Source organism: Rhineura floridana, chromosome 8, assembly GCF_030035675.1.
Source record: "Rhineura floridana isolate rRhiFlo1 chromosome 8, rRhiFlo1.hap2, whole genome shotgun sequence".
Classification (NCBI taxonomy): Eukaryota; Metazoa; Chordata; class Lepidosauria; order Squamata; family Rhineuridae; genus Rhineura; species Rhineura floridana.
The window spans coordinates 82,129,601-82,156,413 of NC_084487.1; the positions used below are offsets into that span (position 1 = coordinate 82,129,601).

General features: G+C 43.7%; 1 protein-coding gene across 1 annotated transcript; it reads right to left on the reverse strand.

The window, feature by feature from the left end:
• Nucleotides 1–955: 955 nt before the first annotated feature.
• On the reverse strand, nt 956–22,125 carry LOC133363346 (uncharacterized). Its single transcript, XM_061582748.1, has 4 exons — nt 21,881–22,125; nt 20,832–21,084; nt 1,984–2,051; nt 956–1,092 (listed from the first exon to the last, which is right to left on the reverse strand). The coding sequence occupies exons 1-4, from the start codon at nt 22,047–22,049 to the stop codon at nt 956–958; spliced, it is 627 nt and encodes a 208-aa protein (XP_061438732.1). The 5' UTR covers nt 22,050–22,125.
• Between the last annotated feature and the right edge of the window lie 4,688 nt (nt 22,126–26,813).

A 26,813-nucleotide genomic window follows, 5' to 3' on the forward strand; every position in this document is an offset into this window, starting at 1 on the left:
ATACTTAGCTCAGAATAACAGTTCCATTTTTGAAGAGTGAAAACATTTTAGCTGTTAGTCATTTTCTCCCTTCTCCTTCCATCACACCACCCCATTGCAACCCCTTTCCCCCACTTGCCTTCCTTTTCTCCCTTCAGCCTTCTCCCACCCCATGGGATCAGACAAAGGACCGCATGTGGCTGTTGGGCCACAAGTTCTCCATCCCTGATCTAGACCTTTTGGACTTTTCACCTGTGAGACTGGCTTCCTTCTGTGGTTCATCTCTAAACTGAAAACGAACTCTGAACACCATTGTGAATGGCAGGGAGTGCTGACTCTATATGACAATAGACAGCAGTTATCTGTTGTTCCTTCACAAATGGGGGCTTTTCTTTGCCTATAGTGCAACCCGGTGAAGTACTCTGAAGTAAGCTCCACAATGTTCAATGGGCCTTACTCCCAAGGTAAGTGTGCACAAGATCGCAGTCTTATCATATACTCAGTCTTATAGTTTACATGTCTGTTCAGAAGTTAGCCCTATTAAATCTAATGGGGCTTATTCCAGATACATGGCTAAAGGGTCACAACATAAGCCTGTTTTGGATGTGATATATTTCTGTTTTACAGAAGCAATGCCAAATGTATGCATTCTGACAGATCTATCAGCATAAAATCTTCTTACATTATGGCTTCCTATTGGTTTGTGCTTGAATTACAGGGGGAATCAGAGGAGGTGGTCCCCTTACCTTTTATACAGAAGTGGCTCACCTGGTGGGGCAGAGCTGCAATGCAGGTGTATTGCTGCTACTTATTGAGAGAGGGGCAGCAAGGTGATGGGGAGGTTGGTGTGGTGCAGGCGCACCAGTGGAGTCAACTCAGCACTCCTGCTGGTGTGCCTAAGCTACACCAACTTCTCCTCTGCCTCATCCTTTATCCCTCCCCCCAAGTAAGCAGCAATGGCACATCTACTGCAAAGTTACTGTTGCAACTTCACAGATGACATCCAGCTCTGGCTCTTTGTTCCATCTGAACCAGGAGAGGCAGTTGAAGGGCTAGACTGCTGCTTGGAGACAATGATGGGCTGGATGTCAGCCAATAATTTGAAGCTGACTCCTGAAAAGACAGAGGTGTAATTCATTCAGAGTTCTTGAGTCTCGGAGGTGGGGAGTCAACCTGTTCTGTACAGGGTTGCACTCTCCTGGAAGGAGCAGGTCCACAGTTTGGGTGATACCCCTGGATCCAACATTATCACTGGAGGCACACATGACCTTAGTGACTAGGAGGGCCTATTTCCAGCTACGGCTGGCTTACCAGGTATGGCCCTGGTTTTACTGGCCCAGCTGCACTGGTGGACAATTTGTTTATAGGCCCAATTAAAGGTGCTCACATTAGTGTTTACAGCCCTAAATGACTTAGACTGCAAATAACTGAAAGACCATCTCTTTCCCTACAGACCCTTGCAGGGTATATGATTCGCAGTGGGGGCCCTTTTGGTAGTTCCACCATCCACAGATGTTCGGGGCAGATGGCAGCCTGGGAAAGGGAATCCTCTAAGCTGTGGAATTCCTTTCCCACAGAGGTGCATCTAGCACCTTCATTATGTAGTTTTCATCATATATGCTGAAGGTACACCTCTCTCTCTCTCTCTCTCTCTCTCTCTCTCTCTCTCTCTCTCACACACACACACACACACACACACACACACACACATACAAAGTACTCATCCTGTTCTATTGACTGTACTTTGTTTTAATTGATTGCGATATTGTATTTTTTAACTGTTGTAATCCGCCCACGTTGGGTACCTCATGGTGAAAGTTGGGTAAAAATCTACTAAATAATTAATAAATAACACTAGTATAGAACTTATAATCAAAGAGAAGTAGCAATCTTATTAAACTTCAAGTAGGCATTTTGGGCTGATTTGCAAGCTTTAGGCACACAACACTCTAAATCTGCAAACTGTTACAACAGTTATTTAATTATTTCAGTATCTTTTGTTACTTATAACCCACAAATACTCAGCCCTCAACAGCTCCTGAAACAGCTTACAGTTCAGCTCTGCATAAAAACTAAATGAAGGAACAAGCTATACTCAGCAGTCAATATCATTTGAGTTTTAACTATTTGAGCCAAAAGAAAATCTCACAAAACATTCCTTAGTATTCCATTGGGCAATCCAAGACTGTAGAGATGCCAGGCAATGAAAGATGAAGGCTGAGCCACAAGCAATGTGATCCTGATATTTGGCCCCAACAGTCCGATTAAGAAGACACAATCGGCATGGTACATGGCAGGAACAGCTGGTGTGCAACTGTCTTCATTGCTTGTCTAAGATCAATGTATCTCTCATCTGCCAAGTAAGATTTTAAAACTGTGAATGGGCACAGCTAATAGATACTTAGAGTCCTTCTGAAACAGCAGATATTTTGCTGCTTACTAAGATCAAGGGTAACATGTGTCTATTGAAGACTTCAGCGTTATGATGGTTCATAGCTCTGTTCATCTGAATTTGCAACAATTATCTCTTGAAGAGTGATTGAACAGTGACATTAGCAACTGTCGAGTTGAAAAATATGGTAGTCTCTATGCTCAACAATATTTTGTGTGTGTGCCAAACACACCTGCTAACCACACTTCCTCTCTGCTGTACCCGTTCAGGCACAGAGCAAACTCACACAAAAGCTCACAAAAATAGACACTTTCCCATACCTGAAAATGTCAGGAACCAGGCTGCATATATACCATACACTTAAAGACTTTCCTCTTCTCCCAGGCATTTTAGCATGTGTTTTTAAATTGTTTGTTTTAAGTGTTTTTAAATTTGTATATTTGTTTTTAATGTTTTTAATTGTTGTAAACCACCCAGAGAGCTTCAGCTATGGGGCAGTATACAAATGTAAATAATAATAATAATAATAATAATAATAATAATAATAATAATAATAATAATAATAATAATAATAATAATAAAGCACATTTACCCTTCACCAAGCTTCAATTCCCAGCACCCTTAACAAATTAAGTTCCCAGGATTCTTTGGAGATGAGGAATGTGTTTTAAACCTGCTTCAAATCCATAGTATATATGCAGCCTGGGACCACCTATTTCTTTTCTATACATCTGGAAATAAGGAGATTGCTCTTTTGTTAATCATGGTGGGGAAGCTTTTTTTGTTTGTTTGTCAAGGGCCACATTCTCTCAAGGATAATCTGTCTGGGGCTGCATGCTGGCTTGGACAGGGACAGAGACTTTGATGGGAAGGGCCAAAGTCAGCAGTGGGCAGAGGACGAGCCAAAAGTGGCCAGGGCACCCCATTTTCTCTCTCTGTTTCTGCCATGCCTTTTCTCTTTCTCCCTCTCTCTTTCTGCCACCCTGCTTCCCCAGCTTTCTCCCTCCTTGCCTCCAGCTACACGCTTCCCCCCCCATCATAAAAGACAAGCCATCATGTCCAGAGCCATGGAAGATTATAAAGAACCCAGGTGGAGAACAAAAGAGACGCATTCTTCACAATAGAGAATACCAAAATAAAAGAAGATAGAAAGGAAGATGGAAGATTCTCTATCTACATGAATCAGCAAGAGTCTGACAAAAAATAATAATTTAGGACCATTAATACAATTTAATATTCCATCTTGCAAATACTTGAGATCTTTGCTTGTTTAAAGCACTGATGCTCAGCAAACTCGGAAAATCAATCTTTATACAGGTATCTTAAATCAGACACCCCAAAATAAGTCTCTGTGTTATGTGCCTTCAAGTCAATTACAGCTTTTGGCGACTCTATGAATCACCCCAAAATATATGTGCATACATATTTAGCTTTATACCATGTGCTATAAAGCATCCTAAAGGCAAATAAAACAAAAACAAAAAACAGCAACACAGAATAATGTTTTTTGACATTAAAGTCGTTTTGGCTAAATCAATTTATCACTGGAGTCACTAGAATTGTTAGCTTCTTTTGAGGTATAGCCTCGAGTAAAGTCTTGATCAGAACCTTGATTAAGACCCTACCAGTGATACATTTGAAGGAAGCTGTTTTAAATCTCTGTAAAATTCCTTAAATTTATTTGCAAGCCCCTGAGATTGGCTCCACTAAAAGAAAAGGGAGAAAAAAACATTGTATGGCCCCGATTATCCAAGAATTCAAAAAACTCTTGATGCTGGCAGATCATGAACAAGGGATGCTGTAAATGTTTGCCAACATTTAGTTGAAAATTAGCACGAGGGAAGGAAGTAAACTCAGTATGTTGTTGTGATGGAGATTGGAGTCTCTGAAAAGGTATAAGAAACAGACCACTAGAAGCCAAGGGAGCCATGCTGTTCTAGTCCCTTAGAAAAGAGGTTACATGGAAGACTGTGAGTGGGATTAAAAGGTATAGGAACAGAAATCCAGTTGACTGTCAAATGCCTGGGCTAAGATGATGTAAGTTCCTGACATAGGCAAGAACACTGCTGCATAATGTAGAGGAATCGGTGGCCTTCCAGATGATACTGATCTACAACTTCCCCAATAATTGGTCATGCTGGATGGGGCTCATGAGAGTTGAAGCCCTGATATAGTGCTATACTGCTTGTGTTCAACATCTTTTTTAATTAGGCTTCCAGACAATGGCAAGAAAGCAATGCAATAGCAGATCTAAAAGGTTCTAAAGTAACCAAACTCACAATGGGTGTTTGGGTGAAGTTTAAATCATGCCTTAGTTCTTAGGCAGAGGTCACTTTGTTCCATCAGTCCCCTAAAATGAAAAGCCTAGGGTGGTCACATGTCCTCTAGTTGAAGCCATCTTTCAGTTTGAAGGGCTGCCACATCCAAGTCTGGTTTAATGGCAAACAAATATAAGAAAGGCAATGAGGGGCCCTTAGGTTGCCCATCAATGGTTTAACTGGACAGCAGGCTGAGCAGGAACACAGGTCCCCCTCGTCACACTATTGGTGATTTATTTCCTCCTTTGGAGAGATGCTTAAATAGCCATCCTTGGAAGGCCTAAGAGGAGTAAACTGCTTGACTCAATGGGATATTGTAGTTGGTGAACTGCATATTGGGATTTGTAGTCAAAGGCAAAAAAAGGATCTGGGAGGAAAAGGAAAGAAAGAGTGGGGCTAGAGTGTTTGGGGAAGGGTGGAATTTAGCTCTAGTTTTGCTTCTGAGTGAGTTCCTGAAATAAAGAAGCTTCCAGCACTTGTCTCTGGTATTTTCGATTTCTTACTGTACAACACTCGTACTGTTACCTCCTAGAACACAGTGTCTCCCAAATGCAGCATTAACTATTATTATAATAAATAGAAGAGGTCCAATGTTATATATATTTACCTTATGACTGCACAACAAGCATACCTATGTGGTACTCAGTTCTTTATTTTTTTAAAAAAAGTTAGTGTTGTTATTTTTTCTATTTGAGCTCCAGATAATAAACATTACTGCTCTTCAGATAAATTATGTGTTGGTTGAACTAGATTTAATAAACACATCACTCAGTAACGTACGTTTAGTACTCATGTAAGGGCTTTATCTCTTGCTTGCTTAAAATGAAACCGTATGTTTAAGAAATTGTTTTGGCTAAACCAAATCATCAGTTGCCCCAACCATTAAAATGTCCCGGCTATTCTCTTTGGTGATGACAGGACTATGTTTAGTGAAAGAGTATCACCAGCTGTCTTGCTAACGGAACTCTGGTATTCGCTTTAATTGAAAGATGCAGTATGTGTGAAATGATACCATCTACTCATTCAGGCTAATATTAGTGTGACCCATTTGTTAGCTGACAGAGGTTTGTTCTGCTAGTTCCATTCTTGTCCTAGAAAACCATGTGGTTTGAAAAGATCTGTGTGCATGTGTGAAATTTAAGGGGAATATGCTCCTATCTTTACAAGCAGCAAAACAATGTTTGATTCTATGATGTGATCATTTTGTTTTCCTTAGCTTTACTGGGGAAGGAGAACATGAAGAAATTAATCAGATATGGGTATGAAAATAGAATGAAGATGTTCTGTCCCCTGGCCACTTTTGAGTTTTATCCAAATCACATCTGGTTTCTCTTTTCACTTTCCTCTGAAACTAGGAAGACTTAAAACATTTATTATTTTCTTTTAAAAAAATTAAAGACTGTGAGCAAACTGACTTTCTGCACAACTGTGTTCATATGCTGAAAGCCAGTTTGTTGTGGAGCAAACATGGCTCCACATGTTTCTATGCCTGCTGTAACATTAGAGCTAAATATTGTTGTGTTGCTAAGGTACAAACTCATATAGTTCATTGTCTCTTAAGTGCAGTGATATCCAGACGTTCAACTAAAAGAAAGTACTTGGAGTGTTCCTTGGAACCTAGTGCCATGATACCCTAGGAACAGAGCTAACAGGTGCCATTGTTTTTGTCTTAAAGAAAACTATGTTTTTGCCTTCCTGTTCTCTGGCTCATGACCATGTTGTTGTTGTTATGTGCCTTCAAGTCGATTACGACTTATGGTGACCCTATGGATCAGCGACCTCCAAGAGCATCTGTCATGAACCACCCTGCTCAGATCTTGTAAGTTCAGGTCTGTGGCTTCCTTTATGGAATCAATCCATCTCTTCTTTGGTCTTCCTCTTTTTCTACTCCCTTCTGTTTTTCCCAGCATTATTGTCTTTTCTAGTGAATCATGTCTTCTCATTATGTGTCCAAAGTATGATAACCTCAGTTTCATCATTTTAGCTTCTAGTGACAGTTCTGGTTTAATTTGTTCTAACACCCAATTATTGGTCTTTTTCGCAGTCCATGGTATGCGCAAAGCTCTCCTCCAGCACCACATTTCAAATGAACTGATTTTTCTCTTATCCGCCTTTTTCACTGTCGAACTTTCACATCCATACATAGAGATCGGGAATACCATGGTCTGAATGATCCTGACTTTGGTGTTCAGTGATACATCTTTGCATTTGAGGACCTTTTCTAGTTCTCTCACAGCTGCCCTCCCCAGTCCTAGCCTTCTTCTGATTTCTTGACTATTGTCTCCATTTTGGTTAATGACCGTGCCGAGGTATTGATAATCCTTGACAAGTTCAATGTCCTCATTGTCAACTGTAAAGTTACATAAATCTTCTGTTGTCATTACTTTAGTCTTCTTGACGTTCAGCTGTAGTCCTGCTTTTGTGCTTTCCTCTTTAACTTTCATCAGCATTCGTTTCAAATCCTTACTGGTTTCTGCTAAGAGTATGGTATCGTCTGCATATCTTAAATTATTGATGTTTCTCCCTCCAATTTTCACACCTCCTTCATCTTGGTCCAATCCCACTTTCCGTATGATATGTTCTGCGTACAGATTAAACAAATAGGGTGATAAAATACACCCCTGTCTCACACCCCTTCCGATGGGGAACCAATCGGTTTCTCCATATTCTGTCCTTACAGTAGCATCTTGTCCAGAGTATAGGTTGCACATCAGGACAATCAGATGCTGTGGCACCCCCATTTCTTTTAAAGCATTCCATAGTTTTTCATGATCTACACAGTCAAAGGCTTTGCTGTAGTCTATAAAGCACAGGGTGATTTTCTTCTTAAATTCCTTGCTCCGTTCCATTATCCAACGTATGTTTGCAATATGATCTCTGGTGCCTCTTCCCTTTCCAAATCCAGCTTGGACGTCTGGCATCTCTCGCTCCATATATGGTAAGAGCCTTTGTTGTAGAATCTTGAGCATTACTTTACTTGCATGGGATATTAAGGCAATAGTTCGGTAATTACTGCATTCTCTGGGACCCCCTTTGTTTGGAAGTGGGATATATATTGAACGCTTCCAGTCTGTGGGCCATTGTTTAGTTTTCCATATTTCTTGACAAATTTTTGTCAAAATTTGGACGGATTCAGTCTCAGTAGCTTGTAGCAACTCTATTGGTATGCTGTCTATTCCTGATGATTTGTTTCTTCCAAGAATTTTAAGAGCAGCTTTCACCTCACATTCTAAAATTTCTGGTTCTTCATCATATGGTTCCTCCGTGAATGAATCTGTCATCCTGTCATCTCTTTTATAGAGTTTTTCAGTGTATTGCTTCCATCTTCCTTTTATTTCATCTTGGTCAGTCAGTGTGTTCCCCTGTTGATTATTCATCCCTGCTCATGGTTTAAATTTCCCTTTCATTTATCTAATCTTTTGGAATAGGGCTCTTGTTCTTCCCATTTTGTTGTCCTTTTCTATTTCTATACAATAACTATTGTAATAGTTTTCTTTGTCCCTATGTACTAGTCATTGTATAGTTGCATTTAGGGTTCTGACCGTGTTTCTATCTCCTTTTGCTTTTGCTTTCCTTCTCTCTTTAACCATTTTAAGAGTTTCTTCAGTCATCCATTGAGGTCTTTCTTTTTAACAAGAGGTATTGTCTTTTTGCATTCTTCCCTGATAATGTCCCTGACTTCAGTCCATAGTTCTTCTGGTTCTCTGTCAACTAAGTTTAAAGCCTCAAACCTGTTCCTTATTTGATCTTTATATTCTTCTGGGATGTTATTTAAATTGTATTTTGGCATTATGAGTGCTTTGTTGTTCTTCTTTAGCTTTACTCTGATTTTCAGTACGATCAGTTCATGATCTGTACCGCAGTCTGCTCCTGGTCTTGTTTTTGCAGAAAGTATGGAACTTCTCCATCTTCTGTTTCCAATTATATAATCAATTTGATTCCTATATTGACCATCTGGTGATGTCCACGTGTACAGTTGTCTTTTTGGTTGCTCAAAAAATGTGTTGGCAAGAAACAAATCATTGGCTTCACAGAATTCAATAAGTCTCCTGCTTCATTTCTGTCACTTAAGCCCCATTTTCCCACAATTCCTAGTTCTTCTCTGTTCCCTACTTTTGCATTCCAGCCCACATGATTATAATCATATCTTGTTTTGATGTGTGATCAATTTCCTCCTGTACTTCTGCGTAAAATCTCTCCAATTCTTCTTCTTCTGTGTTTGCCGTTGGAGCATAGACTTGGATGATGGTTATGTTAATAGGTTTCCTGTTTAATCTCATTGATATCACTCGCTCAGACCTTGCGTTGTAGCTCCTAATTGCTTTTGCTACATCACTTCTCACTATTAAAGCAACCCCGTTTCTTCTTGATTTCTCATTTCCTGCATAAAATATTTTGTAGTTGCCTGATTGAAAATGTCCCATTCCAGTCCATTTTAATTCACTCACGCCAAGTATTGTAATGTTGATACGCTCCATTTCTTGCTTAATAATTTCTACCTTTCCCTGGTTCATGCTTCTCACATTCCATGTTCCTATTGTGTGCATCGTACAACTCCGGACTCTCCTTTCGCATCTGTGCGCATCAGCCTCTGGGCTTCATTTCGGCTTTCACCCAGCTGCATCATTAGTCACAGCACTACTCGTCCTTTGTTCTTTCCCAGTAGCTCAGTGAGTGTCTTCTGACCTGGGGGTCTCATCTTCCAGCACTATCTCATGTAGCATTTTGGATACTCTGTTCATAGGGTTTTCATGGTAAGAGGTATTCAGAGGTGGTTTACCATTGCCTTCCTCTGAGTTTGGATGCATCTTAGCCTAGTGTTTCAGCTTTGACCGTTCTGTCTTGGATGCCCTGCTTAGAGTCTAGCCTCTTGGTCTAGACTCCTGACGGCATTGCTCTCTGCTTCTTCAACACTCTCTTTTTTTTTTTTTTTCAATAATTTTTATTCAAATTTTCATAAAACATACAAGACGAAATCATAAAACATTCAAAGACAAAAAACAAAATCAAAAATAGTTAAACAAAAAAAGAAAGAAAAAAAAAACAAAAATAAAAAATAAAGAGTAAAATATTGACTTCCCATTTGTCAAAGATCAAATCAGTTATAAGTCTATAATATATAACAATCCTGTCTCTTAAGTCATATTATAAAATCACTTTCCTCCAGTAGTTATCTTACTTAATCATCAAATCTCATAAACATTACTTTATTCTTTCCACAAAAAGTCAAAGAGAGGTTTCAATTCTTTAAGAAATATATCTATCAATTTTTTTTTTCCAGATAAGCATATCGATTAATCCATCTCATTACTAATTATGATAATCTTATTGTCATAACCATAGTCAAAATAAACATTTCAATTAATCCATCACATCAGAATCTGTTAGGTTCAGTAATTTCAGTAGCCATTGTTCTATTATCCCTATTAATTCCATTTTCCATCTTCCATCTTCAGTAGTCTTGTTAAGTCCAGTAATTTCAGTATCCAATCTTCCATTATCAGTATTCCATAATAATCTTGCTGTCAAAGCCATAGTCATATAGTAAGAGTCTGATGGGAATTACCTCTATCCCAAATATTTTCTTGCCATCCATTCTGAATAGGTTGCTGAAATACTGCTGTAAAATCATATCTCTGTTCTTTTTTTCAAAATACACTGGGTCATCTCTTGAAAGTTTTTCCATTGTCACATGGCTGCAGTTAATTCCATAGATTTTCTCTATATTGGGCTCCATCACATCATTCCAGTCCAGAAGATTATCCATGCCATTGATAACTTTATCTCTAGAATCTTCATTAATTTCTTCAGAGATAACATTGAGTTCCAAACAATAGATTTTATTTCTAAAGTCCATAGACTCCAAATCTTGTTCCTGTTCCACGTTTGTTCCAATCTCCGGGATCTCCTCTCTCACAGGGACCCCTGTTCCAGTCTCCAGGGTCTCCTCTCTCACAGGGACCCCTGTTCCAGTCTCCAGGGTCTCCTCTCTCACAAGGACCCCTATGTCTTTAATCTCCTGTGTCTCCAAACAATAGATTTTGTTTCTAAAGTCCATAGACTCCAAATCTTTTTCCTGTTCCACGTTTGTTCCAATCTCCGGGGTCTCCTCTCTCACAGGGACCCCTTCCAGGGTCACCTCTCTCACAGGGACCCCTATATCTTTAATCTCCTGCTTCATTTTACTCAATTCAATTTTCAGCTCCTTACAACCCTGTCGCAGGTTTTGTTTCGTTATCTCAATCTCATCCATTATTTTCTGAAACATAGTTATTTCCAGATTCTCAGCCACTTTCTTAATTGCCATTTTAAAAGAAAAATATAGGAAAACCACTTCTTATTTCAGCAACAATTGGGTTAATACTCCAAACTTGGTGACATCACAGTATAAACAGAGCAGACAGCCTTATCTCTCCATGCTTAAGTAAACAAAATGCAGTTCCCAGGATCGAAACAATTAATGGCGGTCGTCAGGAAACAGATTCGTCAAAATAAAATAGACCAAAAAGAGAGTAGTCTCAGACAATATAATATTCTTCAAAATAAAAATCTGGAATAGAAATCCCTCTTCTGTGTATATCTTTAGAATGCAAATCCAGGACAGCTTTTTGCAACAAAAACAGAGATAAGCTATTAATTAGTGAGTAGCAGAGAGAAGTTATGGCTCCCCAGTGAGATGTCAAAAACCGATCAATCTGGCAAATCTCTTTTAAACAGCAACAATTTAAGTCAAGTAAAAGAAAAATATAGAAAGAAGGGTGCTTGCCTGTTAGTGCGTTCTCTCTTAGAAGATAAGATGAACGTTCGCTTTATCAGATAGAGCTTGTTGTTGAAAATCCGTCCCACCTTCGTCGGCTGGACCTCGTCCCATAAATTAATGAGATCTGGTCGTCCCAACAAAAATAGGCTTTGAGGTTAATCTCTTCGTTTCTCCCTACCCGGGAGAAGTTTAATCAGTCAAAAAAAAAAAAAATCTGACTGATATATCTGAATAAGCTTCTTTTGAGGCAGGAGCCCGTCTCAAAAGCAGGCACAGGCTAAGTCACCCTTCCCGGAAGTCCCTTCTTCAACACTCTCAAACCCCCTCACCATGTTAAGGTGTGCATCCTAAAGGGGATGACCATAACCAGAGCAAATGAAAACTCAAGAGGATATAATGGGTGTATCTCTGGGGTTGTTTTGCATGTTCGCCTTTTGAGGAGGAAGAGCCATGTGCCAGCTATATATATGGATTCATTTAAATGTATACAAATATCAAAACTCTAATGCAGGAATGGATAATGTGTTACCCTCCAGCTGTGGCTCCCATCATCCCTGACCATTGGCCATGCTGCCTGGGGCAGGTGGGAGTTGAAGTTCAGCAACAGGCAGTAGTGGCTGGTAGGGCAGCATGTTTGGGGCTCCTTTGCTGCCCCAGTTTCTCAACATTGTGAGTCGCTGCAGCTGACTGACAGTGGGAGGGGCAAGGCACAGGAAGCTCATTACAATGCTGGGCAGTGACCCTCAGTGTTGGGAAGCCAGGAGAACTCCACCCAGGCTGCCCCACTGGCCACAAGTTCCACATCCCTGCTCTAATGCATTTTCTTATATAGGATCTGGTTATTTGTTTTTTTTTTAGAAGCCCTGTTTGGGCATTCAGAACTCCACCATGAGAACTGCATGAAAGAGGAGAGCACTCACCCTGCCTTAGCATCCACACCCTTATGAGCTGGAACCCTAAGTGATTAGAAAGAAACAACTGGGAATATGTCATGCGCAGATTTGCAGATGGCAATGTGGGCTTCTCACATACACTGTGCTTCCAAACTTTCCCCTTTTCAAAAAACATAGAGTTTGCTAAAATGGCAACCTGCCCAGCATGCTGTGACAGAAAACTGTGGTCCACAAAGTTACAATACTGTGAATGCAGACTGTGGAAGGATGTCTTTGAGAAGACTTCAAAAGGGTTGGAAAAGCCAGCTGCCCCCATGCTGCTCCACAGAGCAATTTGGAAGTTTACATGCCGAGATTCAGACATTTCTTGCAGTGTTTAAACTGGGAAATATGTTTAAAACAACAGATTTTAACTCCAATTGGTATTTCTGACTGACACTCTAGCAGGAGTGGTTTTGGATCCAAAACGTATGCTTTAATGAAAAAAAAAAAAGATTTGGAGAGGAAGGAATTTGAGGCACAACGTGATGAACAACACTTTTCAGCTGACTTTCAAGAATTAGGGAGCAGCCTTATACTGAGTCAGACAACTGGCCCATTTTTAGTTCAGTATTAGCTAATCTGATGTAGTGGCTTGTCAGAATTTCAGGCAAGCATCTTTCCTGGCCCTGCCTGGAGACCCTTGGGAATGAAGATGACTGAAGTCCAATTGTTATTACCAGTGCCGCTGCTGCCTTTATTGGCTTTAGTTGCCCATGTGATAGCCATTAATTGGCCATCAAGCCACTTCAGGTCCCTGAAGCAACTTTACCTGGCTGCCAGTGGGGCTCTAAAACTTTAGTGGTTAAAAAAGTCATCATCACCACCATTACTCTTGTCAGGAAAAAAGTAATGAGATTCTACGTATGGTTTGTATAAATGTTATTCTTTTGCTATGTCATGTATATTCTGGAAAGGCAAAGGGCCACAGCCAATCAGCTTGAAGAAACTGTTTAGGAATCACAGTCATTCTTCAATCCCCACTCTGGTTGATGACCTCATACAATCTGAGCACATCCTGGAAAGCCCTCACTGCAAGATGGTACCAACATTATTTTGGAACCTTGCCTGATTCATGAAAAGTCTGGATTGTTCTAGCTCCTAGATTATAGGATTATAGGATAGCTTCCACAAATACAGATGACCTAAGATAAATACAAAACTATGCCTGTCATACACCCCCCAAACTAGCCTGCTGCCCTCAGGGGCACTGGATGACAGTATCCCATTGCCATTGTAGAAGGCAGCTTCTGTACAGGGAATGGTGGTGGTGATGGTGTCTTCTCATCATTTGTCTCGGGCAGCCTGCACTGACAGTTTCAAAATGCTCTGGTCAAAGAAGCATGCATAGATCTGTTCACAACCACCTCCATGCATACATTCTAGGTACGTAGAAATCAATGTGGGTAGTGACTGCCACAGCAGAGGCACTTGTATGGGTTCTGAATCCTATTAAATCTTGCGTATATAGCAAATCTCCTATGAAGCTATGTTGAACTTTTGTCAAAAAGCGGCTCAAGCAACTGGCCAGTTTTGCTGCCTTCTGACGTCAAAAGTTACCGATTCCCAAATAGATGTAGAGATGAATCTTTAATAGGATCTGTACAAGTTACACTCTGCAAGGCAGTACTATTCAATTATCAAAAATACTAATTTTTAACAAAATTAAGCTGTGTGGTATCCCATTTAATCCCTAGATGTGATCTCTTTATCTCTTCCTGATCCTCAAACTCATTAAATAAGTTCATGGGGTTTATTGCTCAATGGCCCTGAAAAGACATTTCACTGAGGGGTTCAAAATTTTCAGCAGAATTTTCCCCCAACAAAACACACTGCAGTAATTATTTCAGGGATTGGAAAACCAAATGTGGCCCTCCAATCCTCTCTATCTGGCCCTCAGGACTCTCCCTATTCCATACCCCCTCACCAGCTTTGCTTCACACCCTCTTTGAGTGTTTGTGCCCTAACTGGAATGTGTCCTTGAACTCTGATATCTTTTGCTTGGCTAGATGGAGGAGGGGAGGGGAGGGTGTGCAGAAATTGGCCTACTGCACAAAGGTAAAATTCATATCCGTTGTGCTGCCGCCTTTTGCTTCTGGCTCCACCCACCACTGGCATGTGGCCCTGGAAGGTTGCCCAGAAGGGAATGTAGTCCTCAAACTGAAGGAGTCCCCTGCCCCTGATGTATTTGTTTTGCATTCTGAAGGTGAGCTCTTCTAGAGAGCCTCCCCAATATAACGGGTTAGCGTCTAGCTAAAACTGTAATAAGAAAACTTCAATCTGTCTGCTCTCTTGCCGTTGGCTGATCTCTGCATCCTATTGACTCAAGCAATCCAAATGTAATGGCTATATTGTCTGCAGTGGTGCAATAGCAGCTGAAGGCAGCCAAGTAGCAAGTTGCTCAGGGACAAGAAGCTCTGCTCTGTTACTCCTCCAGTTACTTGTTACATCCATGCAAAGAATTTAGGGCCAGTGTGCATCTATCACAAGGGGCCTCTGGAATCCACATTTTCCTCATTACTTTCTCCCCACAATGGTATCTGCAAACAATGTTAGTGCACAACACACATACAGGGTCTTTGCATGGCAGGAATGCTGGCATGGACACGCATGGAATCTGCTGGGACACTAATGAGAATGGGGTTGGATCCCTGCTCAAAGAGACAGGCTATGCCAGTCCTCAGGCCCAGTTCTGCCCTCATCCAAATCTGAGTGCTGCTGCCTCAGAGGAACAGCTAATCAGATCAGATCAAAGTATATCTCCTAGGGTGAATACATGTGATCGTTTATACTTAGAAATGATGTACACTTAGAGCCCAATATTCCTGAGAGTGTGGAAAGAGGCCCCATCTAGTACATTTAAAGTACTATCATACCACTTTAAACCACCATGGCTTCCTCCAAAGAATCTTGGGGATTGTAGTTTAAGGGTCCTGAGTTGTTAGGAAACCCCTATTCCCCTCAAATAGCTACAATTTCCAGAGTGGTTTAACAATCTTCTTCCCAGGGAATACTGTAATTGCAACTCTGTGAAGGGAATAGGGTTATCCTAGCAACTCTCTGCACCCTTAACAAACGATAGTTCCCAAAAAGTAGTATTGTTGTTGTTATGTGCCTTCAAGTCGATTACAACTTATGACGACCCTATGAATCAGTGGCCTCCAAGAGCATCTAAAGTGGTATAATACTACTTTATATGTATAGTGGAGATGGAGCCGTAGAAAGAATGTACACTCGTGTGGAAAATCAGACACAACTCTGTTTGTAGTTTACAATGGAAGAGCAATGACTGAGTAGTGCTAAGAGCCACCCACCTGAAATCAACCTAGGAAAAGCACTTTTGTAATGAAATGATGAAATCTCACACTTTTCTTGAACAAAACTATTTTGCTTGGCTATTAACCCAGATACATTCATTCATTATTTGTTCCTCCACAGTAGCACCTGATGCTATTTCCATGTCATGGCCTCTTATTATTTATTCTAAAAGACCTCAGGCGATTAAGGAGGGCCTTTTAATTAAACAAGATGGTGCACACAAGCAAATGTGGAGATTATCTACCCCCCTTTCTGTGGTTTATCGTGAGGAGAAAATGCACATTAGGTTCCCCCCCCCTTTACATTGGGAAATCAAGGTCAGTCACTGCCAGAGCGATGCTGTTTTGACTTCAGCTTGCTATCCTAAGATAAAGTGTGTCTTTGCTACATTTCACCTCAGGTAAAACACACCTATTGTCCTCCTAAACTAAAGTATACAAAACCAAACGAAGTCAAGGAGGCTGGATTCTTGAATAAAGAAATCAAACTGAGATGCAGTCTGGCTGCCTGTCTATTTGCATGTCTGAAGGTTTGCTCTTTAGTACCTACCTTATGAGAGCCAGTGTGGTGTAGTGGTTAAGGTGTTGGACTACGACCTGGGAGACCAGGGTTTGAATCCCCACACAGCCATGAAGCTCACTGGGTGACCTTGGGCCAGTCACTGCCTCTCAGCTTCATGAAAACCCTATTCATAGGGTCACCATAAGTCGGAATCGACTTGAAGGCAGTACACACACACACACCTACCTTATCCTTTACTTTTGTGGGTATTTGCCAGGTCTTTATTGGGTGGCAATTTACTGTTGGCCTCATCAATCTAAGTGGATCTGGAGTGAGAAAAATATGGAGCAGCAATAACAGCGGCAGCAGAACACCTGTGAATACTTTTATGCTCAAGTTGGAAAGGGCTTTGAAATTGCAGCTTCCGAGTGCTCATATTGCTATATGTAGAAACATCAGAGGCAGCTGACTTGATAAATTTAACTGCTGGGTTCCTGACATAATTACAACTCCATTTTTAGTAGGAGGCTTTCTTTTTTCACACTGTCATTCACAAGGATTCAAAGTTGCCTAGGAATCTATTATTCTCTGCATCCCTTGTTTGATTTCTTACTGAATCAGAGGATCTGATTGTTAAACCACTCTGGAAATTGTAGCTCTGTGAGAGGAATAGGGGCCTCCTAACAACTCTCAGCACCCTTGACAAACTACAGTTCCCAGGATTCTTTGGGAAAGTCATGACTGTTTAAAGTGGTATAATACCGCTTTAAATATATAGTGCAGATGGGGCCCAAGTCATGCACAGAAACTTTGGCTTAGTAGAGCATCCTTTAAAAGGAACAGCTGTTTTCTTTTGCATTTATCCCAGATATTTCAGTGAGGATGGGAAATGTCTAGTGGTCTGCACATATCCAGCCAGAACAATATTTGGACATTTTTAAAGTTTCCCATATACCTGTTAACAGATTCTTTGAGATTCCTTCATATAACTGTGAAGTAATGTTTAAATCCCACCTCTGTGTGCAATTTGACACATTAAGGTTGGCTTGATCTGCCGCTAGTCATCTCTATGAACCTAATTTAGAAACTTAATAGCACTCATTTATGTGAGAAAAATTATCTTTCCGCTTCCCCAGTTGCTCAAGTAGAATCAAAACCTTCCTCTGCTCACCCTTACCGTTACTTAGTGATGCATCCTCATATCACATTGAGAAATAGTTCTCAATGAATAAGAGACAGGATAATAAATATTTCCCCAGAATAATAAATGGAGGAATGGTCATAGCTCAGTGGTAGGTAGAGCATCTGCTTTGCATGCCAGAAGATCCCAGGTTCAATCTCTGATACCTCCAGGTAGGGCGGGGAATGTCTCCTGTTTGAAATTCAGGAAGCCTGCTGTCAGTCAGTGTGGACAACACTGAGCTAGACAGACCAATGGTCTGATTTCATATAAAGCAGCTTCCTCTGTCGCTGTGTCTCTAAAACTGTTTGTCTTCTGACAGTCAGGATCAAAGGGCAAGTCATAATTTAGGATGTTTTTAGGATCAAATGAGTTGGTTTGTGGGGGGAGGGGAAACTTCTAGCCAACATAAATAGTACTATAAAGCAGGGGCGGGGGCCAAATGCAACTCTCCAGGCCTCTCTATCAGGCCCTTGGAACACTTACCAGGCACACCCCTCACCTGGCATCCACCTTGAGCGCTTTTGCCTGGCTGGAGAGTGTCCTTGAACTCAGATAATGCATCTTGCTTGTCGGGATGGATGATAGAGGTGTGTGTGTGAGTGTGTGTAGAAAGTAGCTTACTGTACAAATAAAATTTGCAGTTGTTGCTCCACCTGCTTTTGCCTCTGGCCCTGCCCACTCCTGGTTGATCATAGCCAATGGACTGGAAAAGAGTTCTTGAAATTAAATCGATTTACATCCCAGTTCTAAACTTACCCACGAGCTGCCATGTCCAATCAATTTCATTAAATGTACTGTGTAACTGAGGTGGTACTGAAATGTTTCGGTTCACACCATTGACTTCAATGGGAATTAATTATATGCAAGGATTGCAGCTAATTGGCTTGAGAATTGGATTATCTTTGTGCTAATTGTGGGGTTGCTGTCACTGGAGTGCATTGATTTCAATAGGATGTGGATTCCATCCTGGGTAACATTCTCCCTCACTTCAATTTTTTTGAATGGGACAGATTGGAATGTTACAACTAACAATGGATGTTTAAAATGAGCTACCATCTTTTTTCTTTTCAAGAGACATTCATTTTCTCTCTTCTTCCAGACTAGTTGCTTCCAATTAGACCATCATAAATACAGGAAGAGTGAGCCATTTAACTTGAATCCAGGATGTTCCAGAATAGAAATACAATGCAGGTGTTGTTTGTTCAAGGTCTTTTCAGACCAAGATGGTCAGCCCCATTGCGGATTAGCTGTTGTACCAAAGGCCTTGTAAAAGCCCAATCTCAACCTTGTTAATTTGTCTGGTCACCCAAATAAATTCTTTGTTACTTTTCACAGTATGAAAAAAAGACTTCTACTTTATGATTTTATAGCCCTGCCATTAGAAATCTGTGGGGGGGGGGAACCACCCAAACACCCAACAATCCACCCCCAGGTTGCATTCTGCGGTTATGAACTTCCATTTGATCACTGCCCCGTCAATTTGACATTAACTGTTACAATTTACAACTGCTCACGTTTTCCACCTATTATTGCCGTACCCATGCAGAGAGAGAGAGAGTAGGGGGAGGAACCCTGCTGCCCAGGGGAAGTTTGAAAGAATGCAATGTCTTGTTAAAACCTGAAAGAGCAGTGAAGGGGGGGGGGACCTTCCAAGACAGAAAACCAAATATCAGATAATGAATAATGCTTTGCTCCCTGCTGTGAACACCAGTGACCTGGCATGCAGACCACAGCAAAGTAGTGAATAATTCACTGAGAGAGTCATAGACCTCCTGGTTAGACCACATTGCTTTGTCTGCATTGCTTTGTCTGGCAAGTATGCTCTCCCGCAGCATCAGGCTTGACAGGATGTTTCAGTCGACAAATGCTTAAACAAAAGGTGTGTGTGACAGGCTCAGCAAGCACACCTTGTAGGACAGGATGCAAATTTGTACTGTTTTTAATCCATTAGCAGTTGATTAATAAATCTGTAAGCTTTTTTTGTGAGGGGGGGATGTGTAATTGAGAGGATGGCTTTGATGAGGTTGTAGGATCTAGAATTACAAATTCCATCCAGGAATCTCATCCCACCCTCAAAAAAATACATTTAAGTGACTTTTCATTGTCTGCAGCAAAACCACAAGAGTCTGACCCTTTGGAGCTGGAAACTCAAGCTGACTTCTCACCCTTCACGTGTATTTAAAAAGAAAATGAAAGAAAAGTGTCCAGATGAGTTAATAAAGCTGAAGTGTCGCTCTTATTTTTATATGATTTCCTTTCTTTGCTCTCTGTGAGTGTGCATGTATGAATGTTTGTGTTTGTTTCCAGCCTTGCAGGCCATTGCAGGAACGAGTTCCCTTGTGTTTATTTTTAGTTTGAAGAGTTAAAGGCTCATAGTTGCAGGAATAAAGGGTTTCAGTCCACACCATCTCTAGTTTCTCTGTACATAGTTGTGGAGGGGGTGAGAGAGGAGAGAGGTTGTCTGAAAAAGCAACTCAACCCCAAGTTTCAGGAAGAGATGGAAGGAGAAAGATTGCACATTCAACATTCAAAAGGGCTTGTGAATGTGGCTAATGACATCTGGGCCATTTCCTTCTAAATTAAATGTTTCACACCTAATTCTCGAAGAACTTGAGATTGCTGAAATGTTCTATTGCAGCTGAAAACAGTTTGCAGTTGAGGGGTGAAATAAAACACAGAGACGTCAGCTTGGGTTGAACAAGGGCCACTTTATTTACATTATAGAACAAAACCCAATTTAAAGTGACCTGCAGAGGGAAACCTAGGTGCGGGAACTGTTTATAAGCAAGTAGCTTGCCATACAGCTCTCGGGCGACCAGCCCCTGCTGGGGCAAGGGCAAGCCCATCTGCTTACCCTTTACCCCAGCCACACCCTGCAGGTGAGTAGGGGGGCCTTCCCACATCATCCCCACCCAGGGCCGGATAACCCCTGGGTAGATGAGGATAAGTTGGCCCCAGAAGCAGCCCATATCCTGCCCTAGAGCCGTAAAGCCCTGAGACACAGGCCTCTGGAACCGCCAATCACCTCCAAAGGTGCCTAAGGGGGCCACCTGGCTGTCCTTACCTATTTCCCTTCCCGCACCTTCCCGCCACAAAAGGGGGACAAATCTCTATTTAGTCCCCCTTTACCCCACTGCCGAGAAACATCTCTCGCAGACACCCCTGCAGGTCGCCCAAAATAAGTCGTTACCTGCATGAGACAGGTGAACGCCATCGGCCCTGTACAGTTCACCCTTCCAGTGCTGAATGCGGGGATGCGGAATGGCCAACCCCCCCTGCCCAAGAACAGCCCACCGAATTTGCCGGTTGACCTTCTTCCATGCATGATCAATTCCAGCTGGATCCCATATGCCGCGCCATGTCTGACCACATCAGACGCACCAAAGGCCAACGCTGCCTTATCACTTGCATGTCCTTACATGCCTGTATGCTGAGGGCCTTGCCCTGCTTCACACCGCGGTCATTACCACCGAGGTGGATGACCATTGCCTGCAGAAATATCTGCACCACACCTTGCTGGAACAGAGCGGGTAGGAGCCACTCCCCATGCATTCCTTGCCGGTCCAGCCACTGCACAACAGCCCCTCTACTGAGGCCCAACTGCGAGCCCATGCTCGAATTCGCTGCCCTCCAGGGTGCCCGGAAGACCATGCTGTGGCCGCATATTATGATGTGCATCTGCTCCATCCCTGTCCAGCAACCTGTCAAAACAATGAAGATTGTGAGGCCGCTACATTCCCTTGCCCTCTAAAAGTGGGGAATATAGCCCTTGTACGCATCAGAGGACCAAAGTCCCACGCCCTGTACCAGTGCCTGTGGGAAACTAAAACCTGCTGCCGTAAAAGCAGCCCCAATTCGAGATGAATAGGTTCCAACTGTAAGGTGTCGTACCCCAGCCCCTACAATGCTCGTTCGTGAGACTGCCGCATCCCCCTGCCCTCTAAAAGGGGGGAATATAGCCATTATATGCATCAGAGGCCCAAAGTCCCACATCCTGTACCAGTGCCGGGAGGAAACCAAAAACATGCTGCCATAGAAGCAGCTCCCATTTTAATTGCATAGGTTCCAGACTGGAAGGGGTCATACCCCAGCCCCTGCAATGCTTGTTTTGTTAACGCCAAAACTGGTATTGTTGACCCAGACAGGCATATATGGCCTATAGCTAGGGGGTCCAGATTAGCCTGGGTGAATAAATATCCTTCGGCAGAGGTACACCTCTGGTCCGTTCTAGACCTTCCACGTTGAGCAAGCATAACCCCCCCTCCCTGGAAACATCAAAACTGGAGGGCATGTCGAGAGAAGTCTCACGTAGAGCCATCCGCCACCTCTTTTCTCCTGGAAGCCTCAAAACAGTGTATGAGCCACTGCCTGGAATAGCTTGGGTCTTCACTGAAGGAACAGACCGTTTCCCACTGGTCCACTACACCCATAAAATGTCCAGCGAGAAGGGTCGATGGGGATAGGGAAAAAACCGCCAGCCTGGCTAAGAAAGCTTACCTCTAAGTGTTCCCACTGCCATGCCCCTTCTCATGCCGTGCCGTCTATCAGGAATATCAGCAGGTGAGTCACCGGAAAGGCCACTCTGGCATATAGCCCTTGCCGGCCCAGAATTCCTGAATACCTGTTTCTGGAAGCTGGCGAGCATGCTGGGGGCAATGTAACCCATTGAATCCAAGGGAATTCCAGCGCGCAGCTCACAGGATTAGCCCCCCTTCACACTGCCCCTGCTGCCCTATTCTGCATTCTGATAGCTGGTGATCATGCTAGGGCAATAGATAGGCTTATTGCCTTCTCTGACTCCCTGCATAAACTTCTCCCAGAACAACGGGACAGGCAAGGGCCATGAATTCTAGTGTTCCTAATTATAAGAGAGTTATGAGACCCGACCCCAGGCCATGAGCTCTTCTGTCCAAAAGTCGCCTTCCAACCCCAGAAAAGAGTTAATGAAAGGTAACATTCATAGTTAAAACCCCTTCCTGAATCCAGGCTTGCAACCGCAGGAAAGGGAACCACACGGCCAGGTCGGTGCATAAGGCAGCCATAACCCTGAATTCGTAGTATGGGTGTTCAAGCCCCATCATAGCATAATAACCCCATTAAAAGACCCCTAACATCAAGAGGGCCGAAAGGAAACACTTCATGGTCCCAATCCAGGATCTCATCTGGGACGGTTCAAGCTTGCCCCTGTGCAGCTTTCAGCCCTGGGCAAGAGTCAATCTTGTTACAGAAATGTGAACACCGGGGCAGGATCCTTCATACTATAAGCTGAAACCTCAGGTGCTAACATGCCTCCCACAAGCTGCCATACCTATGAACATCCACTCAGACAGACAGTGCCCCACTGCTTAGGAGCCCACTTGTCTCCTGACTGCCCCCTCATGGAAGGCTCTGAAGCACTCCATGCGTGCAGCTCACTGATCCTAGACTAACTAGTGTGGACCCCTCACTGCCTGCCCCTTTGAATAAGACTGGCGTGACCAAGTGTACTTCTGTACATTCTGACCACAGCTGTTATTGCCATGACTAAACGGGGTGAAGATTGTAGGCCATGAGGGCCAGCCGTGAGTTGGAGGCCATGAAGGCCAGCCAGGAGTTGGGGTATGAGACTGGGAAACAAAAGGCAAACCATAACATAACAAACCTCCCCTTAAACCGGGCAGCCTGCTAACCTAGTTCATAGTACCCGGAGTCTAACTGGGGAAGGGACACCTGTTCCTAAGCAGCCGGTGGCTCCTTCTTACCCTTTTGAAGGCCTCTTGCCTCCTATCTCCCTGTTGCACATATCCGTTGAACATGACCCAGCAGTGTGATGCTGCAGCAAAAAGGGCAAACGCGGTTTTGGGCTGCACAAACAGAGCTATAGTTTCCAGGTCGAGGGAAGCAATAGTCCCACTATATTCTGCATTAGTCAGGCCTCATCTGGGACACTGCGTTCAGTTCTGGGCGCCTCATTTTAAGAAAGATATAGACAAGTTAGAGCGGGTTCAGAAGAGGGCAACGAGGATGAAGAGAAGGCTGAGGGGGTGACATGATTGCACTCCCCAAGTACCCGAAGGGCTGTCACACAGAGGAGGGTACAGATTTGTTCTCTGCTGCCCCAGAGGGTAGGGCTAGGTCTAATGGTTTTAAGTTGCAGGAGCGTAGATTCAGATTGGACAGTAGAAGGAACTTCATGACAGTAAAGGCAGTTCGGCAATGGAACCGACTGCCTAGGGAGGTGGCGGGATCCCCTTCGCTGGATGTCTTCAAGCAGAGGCTGGACAGTCATCTGCGGGAGATGCTCCAGCTGTGGATTTCCTGCTGTGAGCAGGGGGTTGGACTCGATGGCCTATAAGGCCCCTTCCCACTCTATGATTCTATGGTGCTAGCATCAACCCTTTTTTTCCAGGGATTGGCACTGTAAGGCAGCTGCTAAGATCTCACTGCCTCAGGTAAACTCACAGACACTACTTGGGAGCAGCAGCTCCTTGGAGTTACAAGCCCCATTGCGTGGGTGGGTGGTTGTCTGCTATGCCTCCCCCCCACTTTGTGCCATGCACAGCAACACCTCCTTCTCAGAAGTCCGGTGGCACAGGGCAATTGCTGCTCTTGCGCCTCAGAAAGTGAGTAGTGTTGCAAGGAGCAGTAGCCACTGCCTCCAGTGCCACGCCTGCCCTCTTGCTCTAGGCCTGGCTGTGTAACAGCAAGGATGAGGAGCACTGAACTGCCACGGGAGACAATGCAAATGAGGAAGAGGAGGTGGCAACTGATCTAGCCTCTGCCCCCCCCCTCTAATTGGCATGGCAAAGAGAACTTGGAACAAAGGGGCATCTAGAGAGAAAGGAGGCAGAGGAAAAGAGTATAACCCCAGACAGCACATGCTGAGGACTAGGCCCTATGCTGCTGCCAGAGATCAGCCTCTGCCTGTTCACTTGTTTTCCCTTGTACGTTTTGTCTCAGGTTCTACAAATGCTAGAAACGTACTATTTTTATTTTTATTTTTTAAATGAAAGCTGGGAGCATTATTCACTCAGGAAGGAACAAGTGCCGCCTTGGCCTCTCCGCTGGGGACGCCCATGGCTCACGACCTGCTTGCGAGCTTCCCATACTGGGCATTTGGTTGGCCATTTTGAGAACAGAGCCCTGGACTAGGTAGGCCTCTGGCCTGATCCAGCAGGGCTCCTGTTATACCCACTCTGTCGCCCTGGATGGTGCCTCTGCCACTCTCTAATGGCCACCCATGGTGGCCCCTCCCCGCTCCTTGCCCCCACCGCCACTGGGGGTGGGCATCTCCCCCCCCGCTTTGGGGGCCTTTCCTTTCCCTTTTGGCCCCCCTTTGTCCTTTCTTGGGTGGCATATCTAGTTGATTTGGGTCTCCCTGGCCCAACCCTGTCTAGAGAGGGAGATTGGGGCCCCGCTTACAAACGACGTGATTTCAAAATGTTGTGAAGGGGCCCACCTGCTTATTCTATACCCCCTCCCAGCACCCAATTATCCAGGGGGGGAGCCTAATTGACCTGCACGCAGCAAGGGTTGATGGTTGGGGTCATGCACCACCTACCCCCGCGTTAATTAAAATTAAAATTTAAAAATTGCCGGCCAAAGGCCGTCTCGCCTGGTCCTCACCGATGCTGGCTCCGATCCTGCGCTGCTGCCTCGTAGTGACTGCACTGCCGCTGCCGCCGCAGGGCCTCCCAAGACCAGAAGCCTCGCCCCGTAGGCCTTGGTGCCAGCCACCAAGCCTCGCTATGCACCACCCCGCCGCCGCTACCTCCCTGTCTCCCGATGAGGCTGGGGGGGGGGGCTCGCCGCCACACAGTCAGCCTGGCCTCAGAAAGCCTCCGGAGGCACACGTGCGCTGGCAAAGGAGCCACACCGCGCCAAAGCCGTGGAGCAGCAGAAGAGGAAGGTGGAAGGGGCGGCTGGACTCAAATAGTCCTATAGACCCCGCCCCTTACACTGCACGTCACGCTGATGTCACGGGCACAACGTGCGACGTTGCCCCATTAACAGATGGGGACAGCGTCTTCACCCCCACCTGCAATCATGCCCCGCTCGTCAGCTGCGCGGCGAGCGGAGCTTCGTTTCTGCAAGGTTTACCTCTGACACCAGTGCTACAAGCCACTAACTCTTAGGGAGGCCCTTTGAAATCTGGGGTAATTTGAGAAACCTACTTTTTAACAGTCTTTTTAAAACATGATCACTCTGAATGTGTACCACTGCCTATTTTTTTTAATCTTCCCTGCCATGATCCACTGCCTGAGCAAGGAAGCTCACTTTGACTCATAGAAGGGCTGGTCCAGGGCTTTGGGAAGGTTTGTTGTGGAAATGCAAAATCACAATGTATGCTCATGCTCAGTAGCAGTTTATGCCCATTGGGACTGGTAGGGTGGAAGGCAGGGAGGTTGACAGTAGGTGGAGCCAGAGCTAATGGTAGGTGGAGCCAGAGCCAAGCCAGTAATAGGTGGAGTCAACTTGTTCTGGTGTCCTCCTCCTCCTTGCTGAATTCTAAAAAGGCAACTCAGAGACTATGGAAAAGGAGGCTGTTAGTGCAACCCCTTGGACTGGTTGTAAACAAGGAGGCAGGTGGGGCTGGATGAGGTCAGACTGTGCTTGGTGGGGCAGTGCTCCACTTGCCCTAATGGACCAGTCTCCACTATGATGAACAGTCAAGGCACAGAGAAACCTGCTATGAAGTTTCCTGCCCTTCCTCCCGGTAGCCCAGGATAGCAAACAAAAACACTAAAAACACTCTAAAACACCATAAAAACAGACTTTATATTAAAACAAAACATCTTTAAAAAAAGTTTTTTAAAAAAAGTTTTACAAACATCTTAAAAAGTAATCCCAGCACAGATAAAGACTTGGATAAGGTCTCTACTTAAAAGGTTTGTTGAACAAGGAGGGTTCTGAACCCGGCTTTTTCTTTGAGCTTTTCCAGATTCTAATTTTTAGCATGATAATTGTGTTGGTTTCACCTATTTGTTGTGCATCGTTCAAAAACTGCCCTTCCTTCTCAGCACTGAATATGCTGTTTCCTTTTCATCTACATAGATTTTAAGAGGTCTTTCTTACGGTATAATGCAGGGATTGGATGAAATAATATTGGAGGCACGTAAGTATGACCTGCAATGGAATTACCACCCTGGGCTCCTTTGGGAGGAAGGGTGGGCTATACATTGAATAACCAAAATAAAGTAAAAAGTTGTTGGATGGAGTGCTCCTGTTTGGGGTTCTAGCCAGCCATGTCTTTTCCAGGATACTCCATTCCATTCCCCCTGCTTCCCCCAGTTTTCCATTTCCCCTTCAACACTACCACCAGACATTCTGTGCCCTCTAAACATGCTCAGTCCTCTTGAGCTGTCTTGGAGATTTTTGCCTCTTTAGTGTTTTTTCTTTTTTAAGTTTTTGTCTACTACTTCTGCAAATGTTGGGATTCCCCTGAGCCTTT